Raw genomic sequence first — 25,918 nt, forward strand, 5'->3', positions numbered from 1 at the left:
TTTCCATCATTTATTTGAAACAAGCAAAATCTAACTGTGAGCAAAGGATACATCCAGACTCTAAATCGCTAATAGATGAGGATGATCAAAAAAATATCTCAAGTCCAGAATCGCCCTCTGACATGAATAAACAGTCACCTGATACAATAGGTGAGGAAGCCTTGCTCTTGGTTAATGAAATGGGATTCACCAGGAAGTTTTCATGGTTGGTGAGGGGGAATTTTCCAGATAACCAATTATAATTTGAATTACTGCATGAAGTTGAAAATCGTGTCCATCTATATTTCACAAAGGGAACTGCCATAGAAACTGAATAAATTTAGGAATGTGTGCCCTAACAATGTCTTAATATTTTTAAAATATTAAGTTTTTATTAATCTTTGGTCATATTAATTTGATATACATAAGTTAATATTTATCTTGATGTTTTCGGGTCTATAATGCCCAAGCTGGTTTACACAAAATACTTAAATACTATTGAGGGTATGTCTAATCTTTTGGCATATGGTATTATTCTTGGGTGACATTATTTCCCTCCCCACCACCATTATTACAACCCCCCCACAACTAAATAAAAAGGATAGAAATTCAGGAACCTTAGATTTTCTCACTGGTAAAATAACACACACGCACGCACGCACACACATATAATTTTATTAATATACATTTATATATATATTATATACATTATATATATATATATATATATATATATATACAGTATATATATATATATATAGTGTTATGTATATTTTGATTTTGAAACACAAGATTTATTTGACTTGTGGGTTTTTTTTTAAGGCAGCAGGAGACAAATACTTGAAAGGGACCCATCACTTGTTGTTGCCTATGTTTGTAAGGTAAGAGCTTTTCTGCACATTGATGTTACCTTGTCACTGTTGGGGTTTCTGCCATGGTATCAAGATACGGTCATACTATAGTAATTCTGAGCTAGGAGAACACTTGATATGAAATAGATATGACCCAGATGCTTTTCTTACTCTGGGCGAAAGAAATGCTAAGATTTCAATCCTCCTAAGTATGCATTTTAAGGATTTCACTACATCTGGGTTGCATGTACATTCCTTTTTGTTTGGCAGCAAGCCAAATATGTCTTTCTGTCCTCTTAGTATTTCTAATGCTAGTGTTGCATTAACTAAATGCATTTTATGATATGTCAACTATTATTTTAGATGATTGAACACACTGCTAGGAATACATGGTGAAATAATAAATATTTGTCCATAGGTCCATCCAAAGAAAGGAACCTTCTTAGTTTTAAAAGCAAAGGAACTTGGCTTGCCTATGTAAGTATGAAATTCTAGTGAATGCTTATATGTGGAATGTCATCAATTTTCAGACACTGGCTAACTTTTTTTGTTTTGTTTTAGTGGCAATGCAGCAATTGCACCCATAATAACAGCTGTGAAAAATGGAGAGAATATCATGTTTGAAGGAAAAGAGGTAGAACTTTCTCTTCTTTAGGGTCCTTTTATTTAGGACATTTTGTATGTGAAATTAGCTGACATCACTGTCTTATGAATGTAACCATGTTTTTTTTTGTTTATTGTTTAGTTTACAACCTAACATTCTTGTTTGGCTTTAGCTTCAATCAGTGGGAATATTTAAATGAATTGAGTCCACAATTCAGGGACCGCCTTCTGCTGCACGAATCCCAGCGACCAGTTAGGTCCCATAGAGTGGGTCTTCTCCGGGTCCCGTCAACCAAACAATATCGCTTGGCGGGACCTAGGGGAAGAGCCTTCTCTGTGGCGGCCTCGGCCCTCTGGAACCAACTCTCCCCAGAGATTAGAATTGCCCCCACCATCCTTGCCTTTCGTAAGCTGCTTAAAACCCACCTCTGCCGCCAGGCATGGGGGAACTGAGATACACTTTCCCCCTAGGCCTTTAAAATTTTATGCATGGTATGTCTGTATGTATGATTGGTTTTTATATAATGGATTTTAACTGTTTTTAATATTGGATTTTACTGTTTTGTTACTGTTGTTAGCTGCCCCGAGTCTGCGGAGAGGGGCGGCATACAAATCCAATAAATAATAGTAATAGTAATAATAATAATAATAATAATAATAATAATAATAATAATAATATGAAAAGGCACATGAGGTTCCTCACTTATCCAAATGAAAACTTTCAAGTTGAACCTGTTCATCATTGTGGGCTGAGGTGAACAGTTTTGTGAGCTTAAAAGTTCATATAATTTGATGGAACAGTTTGACAAACAATAACAACCAAACCCTTCCAGCTCCGTGATCCCTACTTCTTGGTCATTATGGGAAATGTTTCCCAGTAAGGTTCCTCTCCCTGTTGAAATGTGGATGGGGGGAAACTTTAATAAAATATGTGTATTGATGGTGTGTATTGACCTGTGTATCTTATTACAGATCTTGGCTGAAGAACTTTGTACGCCTCCAGAGCCAAATATAGTGTTCATTGTATTGGAGTGCCCTCATGAAGGTTTTATAGATGCAGTCTGTGAAAACAATACGCTGCTAAGGTATGATTAAGCAAAATCTCAGCTGTTTTCGTATTTCGTATTAAGGAATCACTTGTTTATTTGTCACCATGTCTTTTGGAAATATGAGTTCGTTTTCATACTTGTAGTCCATGTCAACAACTTGTTAACACTAGGTCAGGGGTCAGCAACCTGTGGCTCTGGAGCCGCATGTGGCTCTTTTATCCCTATGTTGTGGCTCCCTGTCATTCAAAATACATGTCACAAACACCAATGTACAATACGAAGCAGTGGAAATGATGTGCCGGTGCCTGGAGGCTGTTGGGGTCTGGATGGGTGTCAACAGACTCAAACTCAACCCGGATAAGACGGAGTGGCTGTGGGTCCTGCCTCCCAGGGACAATTCCATCTGTCCATCCATAACCCTGGGGGGGGGGGAATTATTGACCCCCTCAGAGAGGGTCCGCAACTTGGGCGTCCTCCTCGAACCACAGCTCACATTAGAGAAACATCTTTCAGCTGTGGCGAGGGGGGCGTTTGCCCAGGTTCGCCTGGTGCACCAGTTGCGGCCCTATCTGGACCGGGAGTCACTGCTCACAGTCACTCATGCCCTCATCACCTCGAGGTTCGACTACTGTAATGCTCTCTACATGGGGCTACCTTTGAAAAGTGTTTGGAAACTTCAGAACGTGCAGAATGCAGCTGCGAGAGCAATCATGGGCCTACCTAGGTATGCCCATGTTACACCAACACTCCGCAGTCTGCATTGGTTGCCGATCAATTTCCGGTCACAATTCAAAGTGTTGGTTATGACCTATAAAGCTCTTCATGGCATCGGACCAGAATACCTCCGGGACCGCCTTCTGCCGCACGAATCCCAGCGACCGGTTAGGTCCCACAGAGTTGGCCTTCTCCGGGTCCTGTCGACTAAACAATGTCGTTTGATGGGACCCGGGAGAAGAGCCTTCTCTGTGGCGGCCCCGACCCTCTGGAACCAGCTCCCTCCGGAGATTAGAACTTCCCCCACCCTCCTTGCCTTTTGTAAAGTTCTTAAGACCCATCTCTGCCGTCAGGCATGGGGGAACTGACATATCTCCCCCGGGCCTATACAGTTTATATGTGGTATGTTTGTGTGTTTGATTGCTTTTAATAATGGGTTTTTTAGTGTTTTTAAATTATTAGATTTGTTCTTACATTGTTCTTGTTATTGTTGTGAGCCGCCCCGAGTCTACGGAGAGGGGTGGCATACAAATCTAATAAATGAATGAATGAATGAATGAATGAATGAATGAATGAATGAATAAATACATACATACATACATACATACATACATACATACATACATACATACATACATACATACATACCCACCTGCTGGTACACGATTTGTTGAGTTTTTCAGCCTGGTAGGCCAACCATGGATAAATCCAAGGAAACAAAAGTTTCAGAAGAAAACAAAATGTTTAATTCAACTACATATGCTAGTTTTGTGGCTGCTCAGAAAAGAGTCAGGCATGGGAAGGGTTTTGTGACTCCCGGTGTTTTCTTTTCTGTGGGAAATGGATCCAAATGGCTCTTTGAGTGTTTTAGATTGCCATCCTCTACACTAGGTCAATAAGATGCTGCAAAGTATTAGTAATTGAGAAAATTATTTGTACTGCATATAGGATTGATTCCTTCAGTGGGTGTACAAGTACAGAAAGTCTTTGACTTACAACCATTCATTTCATGACCATTTGAAGTTACAATGGCAGTGAAAATGTAGCTTATGACCATTTTTTGCACTTATGACTGGTCCAGCATCCCCATGGATCCTCACTGGATTACAATGGGGCAAAACTCACTTAAGAACTGTCTCAGCAACAGAAATTTAAGGCTCCATTGTGGTTTTATGTTGAGGAGTACCAGTAGTTTGAAACTTAATAGAGTATTTAAAAATAGTGCAGGCATGCTTGTATGTACAAGCATGCAAATATGAGCTTTTTCTTTCAGCCACAAAACTATATATTTGATAGTTTTATTTATAGTATTCAGTAATTTTAAAGTCAGAACTGAATTTTTTATCTCTGGGTCCAGTGTTGAACTCTCTTCTATGAAAGTTAGACTGGCATGTAGAGATATAAGGCTGCATCTTTTGCTAAAGTCTGGTCACTTGAGGAATCAATATGCCCAGGCCTTAGTAGTTGGATCCTATAGATACTGAGATACTAATTCAGGGTGTCCAGCAAATCTGGAAAACAGGAAAATCAGGGAATTCATGAAAAAACCGAATAAATCAGGGAAATAAACGAACTGTATTAAAATGTTTAAAAGTCAGGGAAAAAGCATGTAAAAAAACCCCAGATCGCGCTGCCTGGAAGAGTCAAGCAAAATGAGCATAACTGTGGCAACAACTTGCTTCCTCAGCTTAGCCGTTTGGCCCTCTGGAACCACCTCCCCCCAGAGATTAGAATTGCCCCCACCATCCTTGCCTTTCGTAAGCTACTTAAAACCCATCTCTGCCGCCAGGCATGGGGGAACTGAGATACTCTTTCCCCCTAGGCCGTTACAATTTTATGCATGGTATGTCTGTATGTCTGTTTGGTTTTTATTATAATGGGTTTTTAATTGTTTTTAATATTGGATTATTATTATATGCTATCTTATTATTGCTGTTAGCCGCCCCGAGTCTTCGGAGAGGGGTGGCATACAAATCCAATAAATAAATAAATAAATAAATAAAATAAATTAATACAATAAATAAATAAATAAATAAATGACGTCATCTACGACTGTGCCTTAACTAGATCGCAAGTTACAGGGAAATGTTAGGGAAATATCAGGGAATTTCAAAATGCTTTCCCCCTGGACACCCTGTAATTATTCTGACATGTGGTTGCAGTATATTTTAGAAACATAATCTGCCACCTTGAGAGTTTCTGTTTTTATAACAAATCTTTTGTTGCAGGTATCAGCAAGAGAATCCGGAAAATTCTGTGGCTTTAATTGTCCATATCACCCCAGATTCTGTTCTCAAGGATAGTCGGTATAAGCGGTGGTTAGAAAGGTTTGTGTCTAGTGTTAATTGGTTTTCTGTTGCTTAACTTTGACATAATAATGATATTTAAGTCATCCTCATCAATTGTTTACCATTAGAATGATAATTAGCATTGTTTAATACTTGGCACTTACGCTATTTTTGAAGTGCTACCCACACGTTTGCAATTTAACCTATAACTTGGAACATTATGGGGGCATGGGGGCGGGTGAGAGCCGCTGCGACCTGGGCGTCTCCCGAGGAGTCCAGCCCAGCTGAGGACCGGAGGGTGCTGCTGGCGGCTATTTAAGACCCCCAAGTTGCCAGAAACACCGAGGAACATCCGAGACGCTCAGCGTGGGGGCGGGTGAGAGCCGCTGCGACCTGGGCGTCTCCCGAGGAGTCCAGCCCAGCTGAGGACCGGAGGGGGCTGCTGGCGGTTTTTCCTTTCCGGTTCCAGCGGAGCAGCGGGAAGGAAGGAGGGATGCCGCTGCTCCGCTGGACTACGGTGATAACAACAACAATATAGGTAATTTTGAATTAGTTTGAACGCCAGTGTGCATGTTCAGTGAGCCGAAAGTTCCTTGTCTCGGTGTCCGGTTCCTGTTTAGCGTCCTCTCCTTGGTTTTGACGTGGGAGAGTTGAGAGCTGGGAGCCCCGATCAGCTGGGGCTCGGAAGATGGCGGCCGCTGTGGAGCGAGCGAACTTGACAGCCAGGCAGACCGAGACGCCGAGCAGCTGTGCGGTGGGTGCGCTCGGCGCTGGAGGAGACCTGGCGGACGGAGGACCGACCATTGCGATAGGAGAGAAGAGACTGAAAGGAGACCAAGGGAGGAGGACTGGTAGATCAAGGTCTGGTGGTGGGAGAGTTTTTACAGACATGGACGCCCCCCTCCCTAGTCTGGGGGGGGGGAGAGAGAGAGATGCTGAATGATCCTTGACTTTTGAATAACCTCTGCCCCTGAGAACTTGGCACTTTGAGAAAATTGGCACTTTTGAGAAACTTGGCACTTTGAAAAACCTGGCACTTTGAAAAACTTGGCACTTTGGGAAACTTGGCACTTTGAGAACTTTAGCACTTTTGTTAATTGCTGCTGACCGGATTTCCTAAATGAATTGAATTATTCATTATTGCCTATGTTTGTATTTTCTGTATTTTATTGTTATTTTTATTCAGTTTTAATAGTGTTTTTAATATTAATATTGTTATTAATTGCTATTTTTATACTCCTACTAATTTAATTACTTTTTAACATAATTGGGGTTCTTTATAATGAGTGACTGGGGTACATATATGTGTGGGTATGAATGGAATGATTGGTATGATTGGGGTGGTGGGGGTGGGTGGGGTTATGGTATGGATGAGTTGATTGATAGTAGTGTGAATGATAGATTTGGCCCACCTGACGCTCGGGAGACAGGAGAGGGAGGGGCACCGATCTCTGGGGTGGCAGAGGGTCGGAATATTCCTGTGTTGCTGGGAAGAGGCAGATATGGTGGGGGCCATAGAGCTAGCCGTTCCAGGGGAACGAGGGACCGTTGCTTAATAACGGTCCCTTGTTCTGGCTCCGTGAGCCCAATCTTGGGTACTGTTGATGAGTGTAACTCTGGCCCTGGGCTCAGGTTGCTGCTGCTTAACGCCAGGTCGGTGGTAAATAAAGCTCTCCTCATCCGGGATCTGATCCTGGATGAGGAGGCCGACTTGGCGTGTATTACTGAAACCTGGCTGGGCCCGGAGGGAGGTGTTCCTCTCTCTGAAATTTGCCCAGCCGGGTTTCAGATATGGCATCAACCTCGACCCCAGGGAAGGGGGGGAGGAGTGGCTATTATAGCCAGGGAGAGCCTTTGCCTGCGTAGACTCATTGCTCCGGAAATTGCGGGTTGCGAGTCTCTCTTGTTGAAGTTGGACTTAGGGGTCCAGGTGGGCTTATTTCTCACGTACCTGCCTCCCAGCTGCGTGTCAAAAGCCCTGCCTGTGCTACTCGAGGAGGTAGCCGGGTTGGCGGTGGAGTTCCCCGGACTCATTGTCCTGGGGGACTTCAATCTGCCGTCGCTCGGCGAAACCTCTGGGATGGCACAGGAGTTCATGGCCACCATGACAGCCATGGACCTGACTCAAGTAGTACAGGGTCCGACTCACGAGGGAGGGCACGCACCTGACATGGTATTCCTTTCCGAGCAATTGAGAAATGGTCTGAGACTAAGGGGCTTAGAAGCATTGCCTTTGTCATGGTCAGACCATTTTCTACTACAGCTTGACTTCCTGGCTCCAATCCTTCCCCGCAGGGAGGCGGAACCAATGAAGATGTTCCGCCCCAGACGCCTGATGGACCCAGAGGGCTTTCAGACGGCGCTTGGGGTTATTCCAGAGGCACTCATCCACAGTTCGGCGGAGTCTCTTGCGGAGGCCTGGAATACGGCTGCTGCGGAGGCTCTCGACCGGATTGCGCCTTTGCGACCTCTCCGTGGCGCTAGACCCCGTAGAGCCCCATGGTTCAACGAGGAGCTCCGGGAGTTGAAACGCCAAAAGAGACGTCTAGAGAAGCGATGGAGGAAGAGTAGGTCTGAATCTGATCGAACACTTGTAAGAGCTTTTATTAAGACTTACAAAGTGGCGCTCAAGGCGGCAAGATGCGCGTACCATGCCGCCTTGATTGCATCAGCGGAATCCCGCCCGGCCGCTCTGTTTAGGGTGACCCGCTCCCTTCTTAACCAGGGGGGAGTTGGGGAGCCCTTGCAGAGTAGTGCTGAGGATTTTAACACGTTTTTCGCTGATAAAGTCGCTCAGATCCGGGCCGAGCTCGACTCCAATTGTAAAACAGAGTCGACTGACAATGAGTCAGTCGAGGTGACTGGGGCACGTACTTGTCCACCTGTCTGGGAAGAGTTTGATCTGGTGACACCTGATGAAGTGGACAAGGCCATTGGAGCTGTGAGTTCCGCCACCTGTCTACTGGATCCGTGTCCCTCCTGGTTGGTTTCGGCCAGCAGGGAGGTGACACGGAGCTGGGCCCAGGAGATTACCAACGCTTCCTTGGGGAGGGGAGTTTTTCCATCACTCTATAAAGAAGCGCTCGTGCGCCCCCTCCTCAAGAAGCCCTCCCTGGACCCAGCTGTCCTTAACAACTATTGTCCAGTCTCCAACCTTCCCTTTATGGGGAAGGTTGTCGAGAAGGTGGTGGCACTCCAGCTCCAGCGGTCCTTGGAAGAAGCCGATTATCTAGGTCCCCAGCAGTCGGGTTTCAGGCCCGGTTACAGCACGGAAACCGCTTTGGTCACGTTGATGGATGATCTCTGGCGGGCCCGGGACAGGGGTTTATCCTCTGTCCTGGTGCTCCTTGGTCGATACCATCGACCATGGTATCCTTCTGCACCGGCTGGAGGGGTTGGGGGTGGGAGGCACTGTTCTTCAGTGGTTCTCCTCCTACCTCTCTGGCCGGTCGCAGTCGGTGTTAGTGGGGGGTCAGAGGTCGACTCCTAGGTTTCTCCCTTGTGGGGTGCCTCAGGGGTCGGTCCTCTCCCCCCTGCTATTCAACATCTACATGAAACCACTGGGCGAGATCATCCAAGGACATGGGGTGAGGTATCATCAATATGCAGATGATACCCAGCTTTACATCTCCACCCCATGCCCAGTCAACGAAGCGGTGGAAGTGATGTGCCGGTGCCTGGAGGCTGTTGGGGCCTGGATGGGTGTCAACAGACTCAAGCTCAACCCGGATAAGACGGAGTGGCTGTGGGTTTTGCCTCCCAAGGACAATCCCATCTGTCCGTCCATTACCCTGGGGGGGGAATTATTGACCCCCTCAGAGAGGGTCCGCAACTTGGGCGTCCTCCTCGATCCACAGCTCACATTAGAAAAACATCTTTCAGCTGTGGCGAGGGGGGCGTTTGCCCAGGTTCGCCTGGTGCACCAGTTGCGGCCCTATCTGGACCGGGACTCATTGCTCACAGTCACTCATGCCCTCATCACCTCGAGGTTCGACTACTGTAATGCTCTCTACATGGGGCTACCTTTGAAAAGTGTTCGGAAACTTCAGATCGTGCAGAATGCAGCTGCGAGAGCAGTCACGGGCTTACCTAGGTATGCCCATGTTTCACCATCACTCCGCAGTCTGCATTGGCTGCCGATCAGTTTCCGGTCACAATTCAAAGTGTTGGTTATGACCTTTAAAGCCCTTCATGGCATTGGACCAGAATATCTCCGAGACCGCCTCCTGCCGCACGAATCCCAGCGACCGATTAGGTCCCACAGAGTGGGCCTTCTCCGGGTCCCATCAACTAAACAATGTCGGTTGGCGGGCCCCATGGGAAGAGCCTTCTCTGTGGCGGCACCGTCCCTCTGGAACCAACTCCCCCTGGAGATTAGAACTGCCCCTACTCTTCCTGCCTTCCGTAAACTCCTTAAAACCCACCATTGCCGTCAGGCATGGGGGAACTGAAACATCTTCCCCTGGGCATGTTTAATTTATATATGGTATGCTTGTGTCTATGTCTGTTAGTATATGGGGTCTTTTTAAATCTTTAAAATTTTAAATTTAGATTATTTATGATTTGTTTCCACGTGTTGTGAGCCGCCCCGAGTCTTCGGAGAGGGGCGGCATACAAATCTAAGTAATAAATAAATAAAATATAAACAGAGTCCAGAAAAAGTTAGGTTTGTATCTAAAAGAATATCTCGGTCTGTAAAAAAGGGAGCTTCATTCACTGTCTTGACAATGTGTCAGCATTTGTTTTAATGTGTTTCACAGGCGAGAATATTTTTTTGCTTTTTTCTCAATTGTTCTTTTTTTCCCCCTGATACTGTTCTATCCCTGTGTTGAACACTTGTGATAGAATACCTTGTGTTCTATTTTTAAAACTTCCTTATATGGGAGTTTGACATGCAAGGTGAGGAAGTCTCATCTTCATGTTATGAGTGATAGGCATATTGCATTTGTATACATAGGTCCAGGTGAAAAATACAAATGAGAGATCCAGTAGGGGAGAGCAGCCAAGATAACTCTTTGACCATTAGTGGGGTGATAGACATTGCAGCCAGATTGTCCTCATAATATACCTGACCTCTGATTGTACTAAAACTTTCATAAGAAGCACCTAGAAGAACAGACATTAGGCTGTAAATAATTTCCATCTAATAGTCAAGGCATTAGGCTTCAAATAGTTTCTATTTTGCTTGGATAGACAATGACGGTGAAATATAAAATAGAATTTCATTGTCCTATTTAGAATATCAAATTTTAAAATATGCCTGATTTTTTCTTGCCCTCTAGCTTTGGTGAAAATACTCAACACTTGATACTCAATGAAAATTGCAAGTCAATACATCATCTTCACAGCTACAGAATTCAAAGTCAGCTCAATTACATACATCCAAACATCTTTCCGTTGCTTAAAAACCACCACCCATGCAAGGTAAGAAGATGATAGTAGTAAAATATTAGTTTTGGAATAACTGGAAGGGTACATGCTCTGTTTCAGCCAGTTTGGTAGCATGCTTTTATGTTTTTCTGTCTACCCATCAGGAAGAAGAGTCTGAGTTCAGTGTGCCTGTGACTCAAGGAGAATGCCTCCTCAAATACCAGCTGAGACCCAAAAGAGAATGGCAGAAGTTGGTAGCCATTTCAGTTTGCCTTCATAGTATAAATTCAATCATGGCCAAAGACTTAACCTCCTTGACAACGAACATATAATTTCTGCAGTTTTTTAAAAAAACCTTTCTATCCTTTTCCTCTTCAACTAGACATTATTTTAATATTAACAAAATGAAATATCTTTTGGCAAAACACCAATATGTTTTAAGCTCAATGTTTTGCTCCATAACCTTGGAGAGTATGCCAGAGTGATATTTATTTAAAAATGTGCTTACTAAATAAAATGCATATGGATGCATAAAATAGTTCGAAGCACAATATTTGAGCTTCAGATGCCCTCTTCTGAATCAGAGGTGCCCCATTTTGAGCATAAGCAGCTGATTATAAAGGAAATTATTCGGAATCATTTCCAGAATGCTATAGCAATCCATACAGAGTGCTGTATTTCATGTCTAATATGATATACAGGTTTAATAAATTACTATTATTATTAAACAATTGAAATACGATATGCAAGAAAAAATGCTCATAAACTTATCACATAAAAAGCAATTCCAGAAAAATCTAAGATTACTTAAAAGTCTCTTTCTTATTTGTAATGTTGCTGTTAAATTTGATATTATAAATGATAAAAGGAGAAGAGAAAAGCCATGTACAGTACTAAGTTTAGATAGAAGTCACCAAACACCTTTTCTTTTCATAATAGAACTTGTGAATTTAGTTGCTGAGTTGCTTTTTAGTGGGAGTAGGGAACAGTTGTTTCTGAGTCCAGAAAGCTACATAGAACTTGGAAGTATGAACAAGTGAGCAAATAATTTAAAAACAGAACTGCATTTCAAACAGTCGTTCCCTTTTATAGTGTCTTGAATTAAATTTATAAATTAAGGGCAATGCATTTTTTTTAACAGATCTGTGGCCTTTGTTTAGAGATCTCAGATTTGTTTGAATTGTGTGGCCATTTAAACACAACAGTTAGACAAACAAGGAAATAGATTGGCTGGCCTGCTGGCCAGTTGACCTCAGGAATGCTTGGTCAGTGAAGTGCTAGGAAGTGGGAGAGCAAAAATGTATGCATTTTCTGGCAGTCTCTAGAATGGTAAATGTACATGGTAAATGAGTAAATGTTTCCCAAAGTTGATTGGTTTTTCTTTGTTGATAAAAGTATCAAAATGGTTAAGAATAATAAAATAACCCTTGCTCTTAGGAAATAAAATGCTTATTAATTGCTGCTCATTGTCTCTTGTGTTTTTTAGGGATGCTGTTTTTAACTATAATCATGCTGAATGTGTAGCCGAAGCCTTGCAACTCCCTGACTTCCAGGAGTCGGTACAGACATGCCATGAGAGCTTGCCAGCAAAACCAGCATCATCAGGTCAATAAGCTATTTGCAGAATTTATCAACATATCCAATCCCAGCAACCGGTTAGGTCCCACAGAGTTGGCCTTCTCCGGGTCCCGTCAACTAATCAATGTCATTTGGCGGGACCCAGGAGAAGAGCCTTCTCTGTGGCGGCCCCGACCCTCTGGAACCAGCTCCCCCCAGATATCAGAGTTGCCCCCACCCTCCTTGCCTTTCGCAAGCTCCTTAAAACCCACCTCTGTGGTCAGGCATGGGGGAATTGAAAATTTTCTCTCCCTTCCCCCTAGGCTTATAGAATTTATACATGGTATGTTTGTTGGTATGATTGGTTTCTTAAATTGGGTTTTTTAGATTACTTTTTAATATTAGATTTGTTACATTGTTTTTTATTGTTGTTAGCCGCCCCGAGTCTTCGGAGAGGGACGGCATACAAATGTAAATAGACTAAACTAAACTAAACTAAACTAAACTAAACTAAACTAAACTAACAAACAGCTGATTGTGGAAAAGCATACTATACATTTGTTATTTCTTATACAGTTTGATAAATTCATTGAATAGATATAAACCTCTATAAACAAGACAATTTGATAATCTCTAAAAGTCAATGGTTAAAAAACAGGTTATCAACTTTCCATGCAGGTAACTTGTATCTTGAAGCTGAGGGAGGAAAAACGATTTTTAGAACATTATAAAAAAAGTATTTTCTTATAAATTTAGAGCTGCTTATTTGTAAGCTGGCCTTGGCGAATGGTCAGATGCTTATAGTAGAATATAGAGTTCAGATTAACAGTGTGTTAAGGGACCTTGGAGGACTTCTAGTCAGGAGACCTTATACCATTCTGGGAAAAATGGCTATCCAATATCTTCTTAAAAACCTTCAGTTCTGGAGGCAAGCCATTTCATTTCAAAGACAAATTCCTTGTGTGTGCAATCACACTTGGCCAATAAAGAATTATATCCTGCTCTGTTCTGTTCTATTCTATTCTATTCTACTCTATTCTATTCTCTGGTTAATTGTTCTCACTGTCAGGAAATTTCTCTTTATGTTTATATTACAGACTTCCTATTTTGCACAAGTATTTCATTTTTCAGTAGCAATCCATATCTTTGGTTTGCATAACAACAACAATAATATTAGCAGCCTTTATTATCATTGTACATCATGTATACAATGAAACTGGTTTAGCCTCTACTGGTGCAATCCATAACAGAAAATACAAGGCAATACAATTCCCAATTTATACAAGTAATTGGGGAAAGAATAAACTAGTCATTTTCATATGTACATGGAATGATTGTGATTGTGTTTAGGAGTCTGACAGCCCATGGATAGAAACTGTTTTTAAATTTGTCTGGCTGGCTGTACTTCAGTGTCTTCTGCCCAATTGTAAAAGTGAAAGGAGACACTGGCCAGGGTGTGAATCATTCTTAAGTATCTTCTCTACTCTGCTGAAACAGCAAGACCTGGTGATGTCATCCAGTGGTGTTAGAAAGCAACCAATGGCTTCTTGTGCCGAATTGATCACTCTCTGTAGTGCCTTCCTGTCTGCAGCTGTTAAACCAGCATGCCATACTATTATACAGTATGGGAGGACACTTTCTATCGTGGATCAATTGAAAGAGATCTCCAGCCATTGTTCCACCTGATTTTTCTGCAGGACTCTAAGGAACTGTAATCTCTGTTGGGCTTTACTAACCACCAGGGATGTGTTGTTTTTTAAGATGAGACCTATATCTATGTTGCATGCATTTATCTGCCTTTTTCTTATTTCTAGAAACCCAAGATTGCTATCCAGACATTGTGTTCTTAGGAACTGGCTCTGCAGTACCAATGAAAATACGGAATGTTAGCTCTACCCTGGTAAATATTAGGTAGGTTCAGTTTTGAGGAAAGTGGTGGGCAGTGGATAAAAAACCTGATTCATAATGTCTCCAGCAGGAAATGTTTGCCTTCATTATTGATTCTGATTTCAATCACATTCAAGTTGAAATGATTGTTATTTTAATCATATATTTGAGAGCTAAAATTAAAGCAAATAAGCAAGGGTCATAGAAATAGAATCTTCCCTATTAAAATGAAGGGTGAATCTAAATTGTCCTAGGGCTATGATGGCGAAACTATGGCACATGTGCCACAAGTGGCATGCAGAACCATCATACTAGGTGCAAAATGGCATGTGGGGGGAGTGCAGGGGGTCATATGCACAGGCTGCAGATGCGCGTGCCTAAGCTATTGTGTGTGCTAGTCGCACTTTTGGCACGCAACAACAAAAAGATTAGCCATCATTGTCCTAGGTCCTAGAGCAATGATGGCGAACCTTTTTCGGTTTGCGTGCCCACATCCATTCCCTCCTGTCCCTGTGCATGCTCACAACCCCTGCTGTCCCCATGCATATGCACAGGCTTCACTGAAGCCTGGGACCATGAAAAAAATGGCCAAATGGGTAAACCGGAAATTCGGAAAAACCTCAAGCAAAAAACAGCACAACGGACAAACCAGAAGCCCATTTTTCTGAACTTCCGTTGGATGGGTTTTTTGCACTCTGGGGCTTCAGGGAAGCCTCCGGAGGGTGAAACAGCCTTTCTTAAGGCCGAAAATTGGATGGCTAGCACTCACGTGCTCTCTGATATGGTTCGGTGTGCCATCTGTGGCATGTGTGCCATGGGTTTGCCATCATGGTCCTAGAGTAGAAATGCAAAATAGAATTTTTAAATATACTTTTGCATTAACCATGCGTAGATGGTGAAAAGACATGCAGCAGAACAACTATCTTTAACTCTGCTGTCACATGAAATGTTGTGTGGGAAGATGTAGCATGTCAGGATCATGATTTCTGTAAATGCAGTTTTTTAATCTGTTGATAATTGTGCATACATTCTCGTTTGCTAGTCCTACTCAATCTGTTCTTCTGGATTGTGGGGAAGGAACCTTTGGCCAACTTTGCCGCCACTATGGAGATGAAATTGACAAAATACTACGCAGCATTGTAGCAGTATTCATTTCACATATACATGCTGACCATCATACAGTGAGTGGTATTTTCTTGTTACCAGTAGTCTTCCCTTAATGATGGTAATGGGCGCTAGCAATTCCACTGCTAAGTGACATGGTCATAAAGCACAATATCATGTGACTGAGCTACTTAGTATCAGTTGCAGCAGTCCTGATTTGCACTGTTAGGGCAAGTCCCAATGGTTACAATGCCCTGCAATCACATGACCTGTCAGCTTGTTGGAATTAATCTTGTTCGTTGAAAACTGGTGATGAAGATCAAAAATAGCAATCATGTGACTGCTGGATGCTGCAGCATTGTAACAGAGTTGCCCGTAGACGAGATGGGTAGCAAACAAATTTAATAATAAATAAATTGCAAACTGATTGGCAAGTACTAAAATTGCAACCGTGTGATTAAATGCTGCTATGGTCATAGCTATGGTGACCTGTGTAAGTACCTCTCATTCAATTTCATCTTAATTTTGAATGGTTATTGAATGATTTTTTTCAGTGAGGACTGTCTGTTTGTTGAATATAATCAGTGGCTCTGGATTTCATTGTTCTAAGTTTTTCTATCAAACTGTAGAAAATCCATTTAGGTCGCTAATTTTCTCATTTGCAAACAACTGTGTAATGGTGTTAATGTTGATTGATTAAACTGAGCTAAATTTGTTAGCATCAGTATGAACAGTATTTCAAAACTTACTCATAATGCTTTTTTCTAGCATTAAGTACAACTATGTTGCCTTCTATGTATTGAAAGGACATCTATATATGTAATTTTTTTTGCCTTTTTACAATCAGCTCGCTTTAAGAAGAAATATTTATAGAATAGAATAGAATATTATTGGCTAAGTGTAAAGATGGGTATATAAGAAATATTTTTTCATCAATTCATATTTGCCAACTTTCTTCCTTCTAGGGCTTGTTAAATATCTTGCTGCAGAGACATCGGGCACTTGTAAGCATTTGTTAATTAATTTATAGAATTATAAAGCTTCTTATAGCAATGACTCTTGACATATGATTATCTTAAAACCTACCCATTATGCTCGCGTATCAAAAAAACGGTCTGATTTAATGATCCCTCCACTCCTGCTATCCCCAATGCAATAGTTAAACGGTTGTTAAGTGGAGCACCTGAGGGTGAATGGAGGTCCTTGGAAGCCTGGTCCAGTCCCACCACTCCAGCCCTCTCAAGATTTCCCCCACTCCTGAGATACCCATCCCTTACTTCCTGCCCTTTAGATCCCCATAGACACGTGATGGCGAGCCTATGGCACACTTGCCACAGATAGCACATGGAGCCATATCTGTGGACACGTGACCCGTTGTCCTAACTTAGCTCCAGTGTGCATATGTGTACCATGCTGCCCCTCCCAGGAATCCTCACATGGCTTGTTTTGGATGCCAGGGCTCGCACTGAGGCCCTGACAGGGCGTTTTTGACCTCCGGAGGGACTTGGGGGCGGAAGACTGTTTTCGCCCTCCCCAGGCTTTAAGAAAGCCTTTGGAGCTTAGGGAGGGCAAAAAACGGGCCTACTGGTGCCAAAGTAAGTCAGGAAATGGGATATTTCCAGCCTCTGGAGGCTTAAGGGAGACCTACTAGGCCCAAAACGTGTGCATGCATGGGACTGTGGCAGCATGGTGGGTCATGTGCATGGGTTGTGTGGAGGCATTGAATTATGGGTGTGGCTACGTGGGTGTGTGCTATTGTGTGCATGCACACAAGGAAAAAAAAAGGGTTGCCATCACTGCCATAAATCTTTCCCCATTCCCTTCAGATACCCCCAAGCCTTAGGGTTGATTCTCATCCCACCGATCCACTCCTCCTCCTCCTCATTACTTTTTGAAGCATTCTAAGGCCTTCCAGTGCACTGGAATGGATTACCTCATCATGCGGCTTGATTCTAGAAATGGCAGTAATATTTAATAGCTTAACACAGTGTTTCCCAACCTTGGCAACTTGGAGATATTTGGACTTCAACTCCCAGAATTCCCCAGCCAGCAAACGCTGGCTGGGGAATTCTGGGAGTTGAAGTCCAGATATCTTCAAGTTGCCAAGGTTGGGAGACAATGGCTTAACAGAATGCAGTTTGGCGTTTGGAATTGCACCATGCAGCCAAGGGCGAAAGTGACCTTTTCTGCTTTGCTAATGTGGTGTCAGAAACCTCCAGGGCCTAAGGTATCTGAAATGGTATGTGAACTGTTAAAAAGAAGGATAGGTCACTTTGTCCCTCAGATGCAATGCACGATTTTGGAAGCAGCCGCCATGCTTCCACTGGCTGAATTGCATTCTGATATCGTTGTTGCTTCAGGCCGCCATGGCACAAACCACTCTTTTGCTGCCTTAACCAGGGAGTGGTTTATCTCATGACTAATTTACCTTGAAGGGCTGCAGGGGGTGACCCAGAAATGACCATCATTTTGCCTCGCCCATTTATGCCATGAGACAAATCACTCCATTTTACATCCAAATGAAGTTTCCCAGTGCTACAAATGGACCAATATGTCGTTGGGCTGTGTGGTATGATCTTGGAATTGCGACTGAGGGACAAATGACCCATTATAAGCCAAAGATTACCTATACAAAGATTAAAACCATCATAATAAACATCACGATGCCCAAGAGAAACAATAATTCTCAAAATAAAAACAATATCAGGAAAGACTTAATGAACTCAATCTGTATAGTCTGGAGGACAGAAGGAAAAGGGGGGACATGATCGAAACATTAACATATGTTAAAGGGTTAAATAAGGTTCAGGAAGGAAGTGTTTTTAATAGGAAAGTGAACACAAGAACAAGGGGACACAATCTGAAGTTAGTTGGGGGAGAGATCAAAAGCAACGTGAGAAAATATTATTTCACTGAAAGAGTAGTAGATTCTTGGAACAAACTTCCAGCAGACGTGGTAGGTAAATCCACAGTAACTGAATTGAAACATGCCTGGGATAAACATATATCCATTGTAAGATAAAATACAGTAAATAGTATAAGGGCAGACTAGATGGACCACGAGGTCTTTTTCTGCCGTCAGTCTTCTATGTTTCTAATATTCCCAGTAGAGGTCACCCAACTGCCTGGCCTAAATACCTGAAGGAATAGCCCTGTCTTCAGAGCCTTTATGAAGGCTAACAGTACTGGAGCTAACTCGATCTCTGAGGAAATTTTTCACAGGACCGGCACCCGCCAGAGAAAAGCACCTTTCCTGGCTCCAACAATATAGAGCATTGTTTAATGGAGGGACCTGAAGCATGGTCTTCCTATTATACCAGATGGAATGAGCAGTAACAGTCAGGGATAAAGAAACGATGAAGGGCAGGTTGTCCTGCAAATAATCTGGTTCTGTACCACATAGTGTTTTATAGGTGGCAGCCAGTACCTGGAATTGAATCTGAGAGCCAATGCAGTTCACAGAGCACTCATGTTATATAATTGCATGCTGTGGTGTTCTGGGCCAGTTACAGCTTTTGAATGGTCTTCAAAGGGCAGGCCCATCTGGAGTGCTTTGCAGTAATCCAAAGAGGAGGTTACTAAGTTACAAGCAAGGCCTCTAATTCATGAATGGTGTCACTAGTACACAAAACAAACTCTGCAAACCGTTCCCCTGGCCACAGCTGTCACTTGCTCTTTGAGCAGTGAGTCCAGTCTTACATGGTCAAACTATGTCATTCTTGCTAGGGCTGAAGGTGTCAGTTGAGCCAAAGCCTGTTCTACGCAATTCAGGCTGACATTTCCCAGACATTGAGAAAGAATCTCCTTCATTAAGAATACCAAACTACCAGAAGAATAAACAGAGATTAATTATTGCCTTGTTTGTATTGTGACCTCATGGCTTACTGGTTCTTGCAAGATCTCTCATGCATTACTTGTTTGCTTTCACTCAGGTATCCCAGGGTGAGTCTCATGACCCACTGTTATTAGTTGCACCCACGATACTTATGACATGGCTGCATCAATACCATGATAACTGTCAAGAGATCCTGGATCACATCAAGTAAGTAGATACTTATGTGAGACATTTAAGTATATTTTAGCAATGTGTCACAGCGATGTTTCTTTATCATTAGTTACTTTTGACTCTAAGATGACACTCAAAGAGGGGTCATTTGAGACTTTCAAATGATCATACCTTGCTGTTGCTCCAGAAATTACAGCATTACTGTAATAGTATATGTGTGACTTTTCATTTTAAATGTTTAGTTTTAAGAAATTTTTAAAAGTTATTATCTTATTAATTGGCCTAGAATGTTTTATTTATTGTATTTTTATTGAAATGTTGTAAGCCGCCCCTAGTCCACGGAGAGGGGCGGCATATAAATCAAATAAATAAATAAATACATACATACATACATACATACATACATACATACATGAACTTGTCTTTTTTGTATTAGTTTGTTTTCCAACTTTCATCAAAGCAACTCAGAGCAGTGTGCATGATTTACCACTTCTATTCTTGTTGTAATCATGGCCCTGTTCCAATTCACTTAATCCAGTTGGCCATTAACCCAGTTAGACTGCTGATGATCTTGGAACCCATTTTTTCCAGGAGGGGTTATGGTCTAATTAACGTGGGTGCCAGGAAAATTTCATAATAACATTAGCTCTTCTCCCATTGACCTAGCAAGCAGCAGTAATGTAAAGGTTCCCTTGCACATGCTTGCTAGGCGTTTCCGGCTCTGATGCTCATCTCTGTTTCTAAGCCAAAGAGCCAACGCTGTCCGAAGATATCTCCGCGGCCACATGGCTAGCATGACTAAACGCCAAAGGTGCGAGAAGCGCTATTATCTTCCCACCTTTTCCCTGCTATGAAAACTTCTTGTTCTTTCGCAAAACAAAACCATACATGCTTTTACTGTAATTGTGAGTCTCTCTTTTTCCCTTTTCAGAATGATACCTGCCCAGTTTTTAAAAGAACAGGCTGATGTGTTCAAACCCAATGCAAAGATGTACATTCAATCGCTTATGGAGAAATGTGACTTCAGAGAGGTAAAAGAAAAGGCATGGGGTAGACTGGGATAGGAAAAAGCATACACAGATTCCAAGTGGCTAATGTGTTATGATGTTTAGTTTCAGACATGTGAAGTCCGGCATTGTAAGAATGCCTTTGGCTGTTCCATGGTCCATAAATCTGGTTGGAAAGTGGTCTATTCTGGTGACACCATGCCATGTGCTGCTTTAGTTGACATGGGTGAGCTATGCATTGAGTTCTGCATTACTATATAGTTTGGGTCAAACCACATGTTCGAACATTTTCTTACACTGCTCTTGAAATGTCACAAATATGGTTTTTATAGGAAGAGATGCTTCTTTGTTGATTCATGAAGCAACCCTGGAGGATGGAATGGAAGAGGAAGCTATAGAGAAGACACACAGGTAAAGAATTTCTACCAAAGGGTGACATCGTCATTTTTTCATGTAAGAGTGAAATGAAATAAAGGATATTTTTAAAAAAGATTTTTTAGATTTAAAAAAAAAATCTAAACAGTAACATAAAGCATCTAGAGTTATAATTTATGTTCCTTGAATACCTATGTAAGATTGGAGCAAATGTTAATCACTTCCAGTGTTTGCATATTTATCTGTTGTAATTAAGTCCAATTTAGTGTTGATTTTAGGTGAACCCTTTTTGTTTCATAAGGTTATTTGTTTTAAAATCTCCACCCATTATATTAATATGCTAAGAATGTATATTTTGACATGAAACAATGAATTATATATAGGGAATAAATGTGACCCATCTCCACATTTAAAGGTTTAACTTTAGTATTCCAAGAAAAAAATTGAGTCAGCAGTTTAAGATTCTAATACTTTTCAGATCAGGATTCTGATAGGAGCAATATTAGATGATTTAGTTTTCTGTGGATCAAATAAATGGCTTGGCATTTTGAAGCAGGCCTACTTGCTGATTTATTGGGCAAGGAATAGCAGCTGGAATTCTCCATAAATGCTTTTATGTTCCTATACTAACTAAACTTCCAATTTGCTTTTCCCTCCCTTACATAATTTGCTATGAAGGGTTCTGGGAAGACTTCTTTGTTTCATACGGTGTTTTCTTCTTGTTTCCTTTCCATAGCACTACTTCACAGGCTGTTGAAGTCGGAATGAAAATGAATGCAAAATTCATCATGCTCAATCACTTCAGTCAACGCTATGCTAAGATTCCTCTTTTCAGTGAAGACTTCAGTGAAAAAGTTGGAATTGCATTTGATCACATGCAGGTCAGTTAAAATTGTATCTTAAGCTAAGAGAGCTCCACATTTTCATGTGCTTATTTTGGATAGTGACTATTTTTTCTAAATAGCCTGAAAATATTGATCCAGTTTTCTTTCCTTAAAAAAATAGTATCATAGATTAAATTAGGGGGATCTTTGTTCCAGTGTCTCAAATTATCCAAATCGATGACTCTGTCCTACTGAAGTGGATTCACAACTCGCACCTTATAATACTATACAAACATGTATGGTTTCTGTTGTTTTTGTCAGCACTCCTTTCTTGCTTTGTCTCCAATTGCTTCTTGATTCCAAGTTAATTATTTTTTCTGTGCATTAATTTTTATTTATTTCTTTGAAGCATCTCGAATTGCATTATTTGGAGATGCTTCCCTTTATTTTCCCATTCACAAGAGAATGATTGTACTTCTAGAGTGATATGATTTAAAATAATTTAATCTAGCAGTCCTTTTAAAGAACTTTTAATAGATAGGAATTTCACTGGACTAGGCTTTATCTAGTGAGCTGAGAGTAGTGTCTTCTCACTATCCATTTGGGCTGTCAGGTCTGATAGGAAGTCACTGGTTCAAGTCTCTCAGTTCCTCTTCAGAATGTATTTTCATCTCTCCATTGTGTACCTTCGTTCCAAAGTTTTTCAGTATTTCCCCTTGAGGGAAAGTGGGACTTGAGAATAACTACCTTGAATTGTCAGAGATTGAAAAGTAGGAAGGAATGATAAATATCTGAGTGTTCCTTTTCCAAATCAGAAAGTTTTGTCTTTCTTCTTAAAAGAGTTTTTAGCTGCTCAATTCAGAATTAGAATCATCTTAGTTTTCCTTCTTCATATGTCACCTTTTAAAGCCCTCTATATAGTGCATTTTCATTTTTTGAAGATTGAGCAGCCCTTCTGTAAATTTTACTTTCTCACAAAGCCATTAATAATTCTACGAAGTGTTTCAGCACAATCTAAAATCTTACGTAATATTTCTCTTTCGTCTGGAATTTTATTCTGCTTCCAAATTTGAGCATATGCTATTCTAGCTGCTGTTAAAATATGTATAATCAAATATGTTTCTTCTTTATTAAAATTATCTGGTAAAATACTGGTTTAAATTCAATAGTCCTTTCAAAATCTTTTGTATCCATTGCTGAATCTCTTTCTAAAATTTATTAACTTCTGTGCATGTCCACCACATATGATAAAAAGAGCCTGGTAACTGTTCTGTCTGGGTCACTCCGGAAGCTATAACCAACCCAAAAAGATAAGCCAGACACACCGGTAAAATTCAAATACAGTTTTATAATGTTCAAAGAAAACGAAGTTAACAGAAAATGTCCTTACAAAGCAGGAAAACACTGGAACTCCAAATATATACACGAAGGTAATTGTCCATACATCAATATAGGATTCTTGCTGCCAAGACGAGGCTGTAGATAACAGACATACACCTCCCACGGTTCTTCAAGACTGCTGGGCCACAAGCCAGGAACAGAGACGCCGAGAAACAATGCAGGTTACAGGAACTCCAAACTGATAACACTCCACATGGCTTCAATAGCTTGCCTGCCTTATAAACCCTTCCCTGCTAATGAGGACCACACCCAAGCCCTGGTGTTCCTTATTCAATGCTGATAATATTTCCTCAATTGATCCTTCCTTTGATCTAAACGTCTCTGTCGCATGTCAATGACAGCTTGTGCCTCGTCACCTAATGACTCCAAGCTACTGGCAGGGGAGAGCCCCTCCCCGGGGCTCCCATGCTGTTCTTCCTCATCACATTCCTGACTGGACCCTCCCCCGTCCGACTGCTCAGCTCCCTCCTCTTCGCTGTCAGCCTCCTCCGGGCATGGAGCCAGCAGAGACGCAGCTGGCCTTTGATCTGCCTCAGGCTGAACCACAACAGTAACTGATTACATTTCCAGCATTTCATTGATCTATTCTTAAACATTTTTGCTAATCTTTCTGGTGTCATATACCATCTATAAAATATCTTATATATATATTCTCCTTATACGCTGTTGACATTGACATTTTATAATTTATTTCCCAAATTGTTGCCACTTATCTCTATTTGAACCAGAAAGGGTTTTAAAAATAGTTTATGTAGGAGTGATGGTGATTGAGCAGATAATGTAATTTATGGTATGTTGTTATTATTATTTTTTTAGTAAACCAGGTAAATGTTCTTTAGGATATTTACTTGAAAGTCTCACTAAACACCCATTGTTCTGGCCTCTGTTGAGGCACTTTGGAGGAAGGGATGATACAAATACACATTTGGGATTGAGAGAGTATATTGTATTTGAAGGTTCAAATTTTGATAATACCCTGGTATTCTTATTTCCCAAATCATTTTCCTTTATTTTAAAAATCATATCCATTTTTAGTTTATTTTTATTTTATCTCTTTATGCTATAACTGCTTGTAATTGAATATTCTGTGGTCTACAGTATTAAGTTAGGTCTGGTTCTTTGTTTTAGTTTCTTAGGAGTTTTTGCCTGCTGCCATTCTCTCTCCAGATCATGCTTTGAAGTTATAGCCACATATTCCTCTTACACAGACACAGACACACACTTACATTCGTGCACACACCCACATTTACACAATTCTCTTGAACAATATAGTAATATTTGCTACAAACTTTAAGAAGAATTCTCTTTCTGATTATAGGTTTAGAAAGAGAGAGGAATAAGTCATTTTTTGTAGGTGTGACATCAGTCTGGTGAGGGTCAGATCTAGTGACCTATTGGCCAATTCATGTTCTGTTCCCAGATGGCTTTTCCAACAGAAATCAGAAATGATGGCATGATAGAGCGGAAGAACTCTGCTTTTAGAATTCTGAGATGGTTTTTCCTAGAGATCAGAACAATTTAAATCTGTAAAGTGAACTTGAAAAATCGATTCAGCACTAGATTAGTTGTTCATCAGGTTTTTCCTCAGTCTGCTACCACAGTTAAAAAAAAACAAGTATTAAGGTACAAGCTGCATTTCCTTTACAGAAAATTAAAGGCTGTTAATTTCATACAAATTCTGTATAGTTTTTTGCTATATATTATTGGTTTTCTTTGTCAGGTTCGTTTTGAAGATTTCGATGCCATTCCAAAGCTGATCCTTCCTCTGAAGGCCTTGTTTGCAGATGAGATTGAAGAGATGGAGGAGCGCCGGGAGAAGCGAGAATTGCGCCTCTTGAAAGAAGCGTTCAAAGTTTCCCAGACTGTCGCGGGGAAGAGATCACCAGCCAAAATGAAATTAGAACACACAGAGGATTCTGTTGGAGCACCAAATAAAAAACTCAAAACTACCAATTAAACAAAGCAGCAAAGTAGCTGCTGTTCTATCAGGGAGAGTGACTTTAGCATATGACATCTGATATGTGTGATGCTGAAGACTCTAAGAGGTATCAGCGCATTGAACTTTTTGCCAGACGGTTGGCTCTGGATAAATTGCCTGTGTTGCCTCTACAAAGCAGAGTTCCTGCTGGACATGTTAATAGCACAGCTAACAAAACATACTTCCCACTGCATTATCTGGAGGCACGCTGGTCCAATGGCTCATTGGCCTGTCTGCTGGAAATATTTTATTATATGGTCATTGAGAAAAGAAGGGATCTGCAACTTATTATTTGAGTCTCAAAATAATGGTTAATTTCTTTTTTTAAAAAGACATTTAGGCTGGATAAGCTTGTAGTGTTATGATCTTACACACTTTTGGAGTTGTCACTGCTTATCAAAAATTAATTTTGCAGAATTCTTCCTAGGAGGCTGTTTATAGCATAACATTTTAAGTGCTCATATTTTTGAATTCAAGGACTGAGTAAATAAAATGTACAGCATGGATACATTTTATGCACCTTGTCCTAAACTTTATTCAGCCACATTATTGCAAGTTAGATATTTCACAGTACTAACCACCTAAATAAGTACAAACTATTTTCATTATTTCCCTCCAAAAGAAACTCAAATTCTTTATCAGGTCAGCCACCAAAAGCAAAAAAAAATGATTAGAGTACCGTTCAAGAAACGGGTGGCTATAGGCCCATCACCACTTACTAGGTCTTTAAAAGGAACAGGCATGATTAGAAACAGAACAATTCATTAAATTGGTATCCCACCAGTTTGAGAATTTTGGTTCTCCATTCTCCTTCAGTGGGCCTTGACTTTTGACCTTATTGGAACTTGCCTGTTACCTCACAAGTTGTGATGTTAATGGAGGCACTCACGTTCACCTCACTTAATGACTTCAATTCCTACTCTCC

The 25,918-nt window shown here is 41.2% G+C and overlaps 1 protein-coding gene across 2 annotated transcripts in view; it reads left to right on the forward strand.

Moving 5' to 3' along the window:
- Positions 1-25,508, forward strand: part of ELAC2 (elaC ribonuclease Z 2) — a 46,912-nt gene extending 21,404 nt beyond the window's left edge. For both annotated transcript variants that reach the window (XM_070739677.1, XM_070739676.1), the window contains exons 7-24: positions 25-150; positions 802-860; positions 1,249-1,307; positions 1,392-1,464; positions 2,406-2,518; positions 5,425-5,523; positions 10,767-10,908; positions 11,019-11,104; positions 12,341-12,459; positions 14,226-14,322; positions 15,341-15,479; positions 16,368-16,406; positions 19,335-19,444; positions 20,340-20,439; positions 20,521-20,641; positions 20,748-20,826; positions 21,527-21,671; positions 24,736-25,508. In XM_070739677.1, the coding sequence (XP_070595778.1) occupies positions 25-150; positions 802-860; positions 1,249-1,307; positions 1,392-1,464; positions 2,406-2,518; positions 5,425-5,523; positions 10,767-10,908; positions 11,019-11,104; positions 12,341-12,459; positions 14,226-14,322; positions 15,341-15,479; positions 16,368-16,406; positions 19,335-19,444; positions 20,340-20,439; positions 20,521-20,641; positions 20,748-20,826; positions 21,527-21,671; positions 24,736-24,972 (1,943 nt within the window). In that variant the 3' untranslated portion in view covers positions 24,973-25,508. The remainder of the gene's footprint in view (positions 1-24; positions 151-801; positions 861-1,248; positions 1,308-1,391; positions 1,465-2,405; positions 2,519-5,424; positions 5,524-10,766; positions 10,909-11,018; positions 11,105-12,340; positions 12,460-14,225; positions 14,323-15,340; positions 15,480-16,367; positions 16,407-19,334; positions 19,445-20,339; positions 20,440-20,520; positions 20,642-20,747; positions 20,827-21,526; positions 21,672-24,735) is intronic.
- Positions 25,509-25,918: the final 410 nt, after the last annotated feature.

The sequence above is a fragment of the Erythrolamprus reginae genome, chromosome 2, assembly GCF_031021105.1.
Source record: "Erythrolamprus reginae isolate rEryReg1 chromosome 2, rEryReg1.hap1, whole genome shotgun sequence".
NCBI lineage: Eukaryota > Metazoa > Chordata > Lepidosauria > Squamata > Dipsadidae > Erythrolamprus > Erythrolamprus reginae.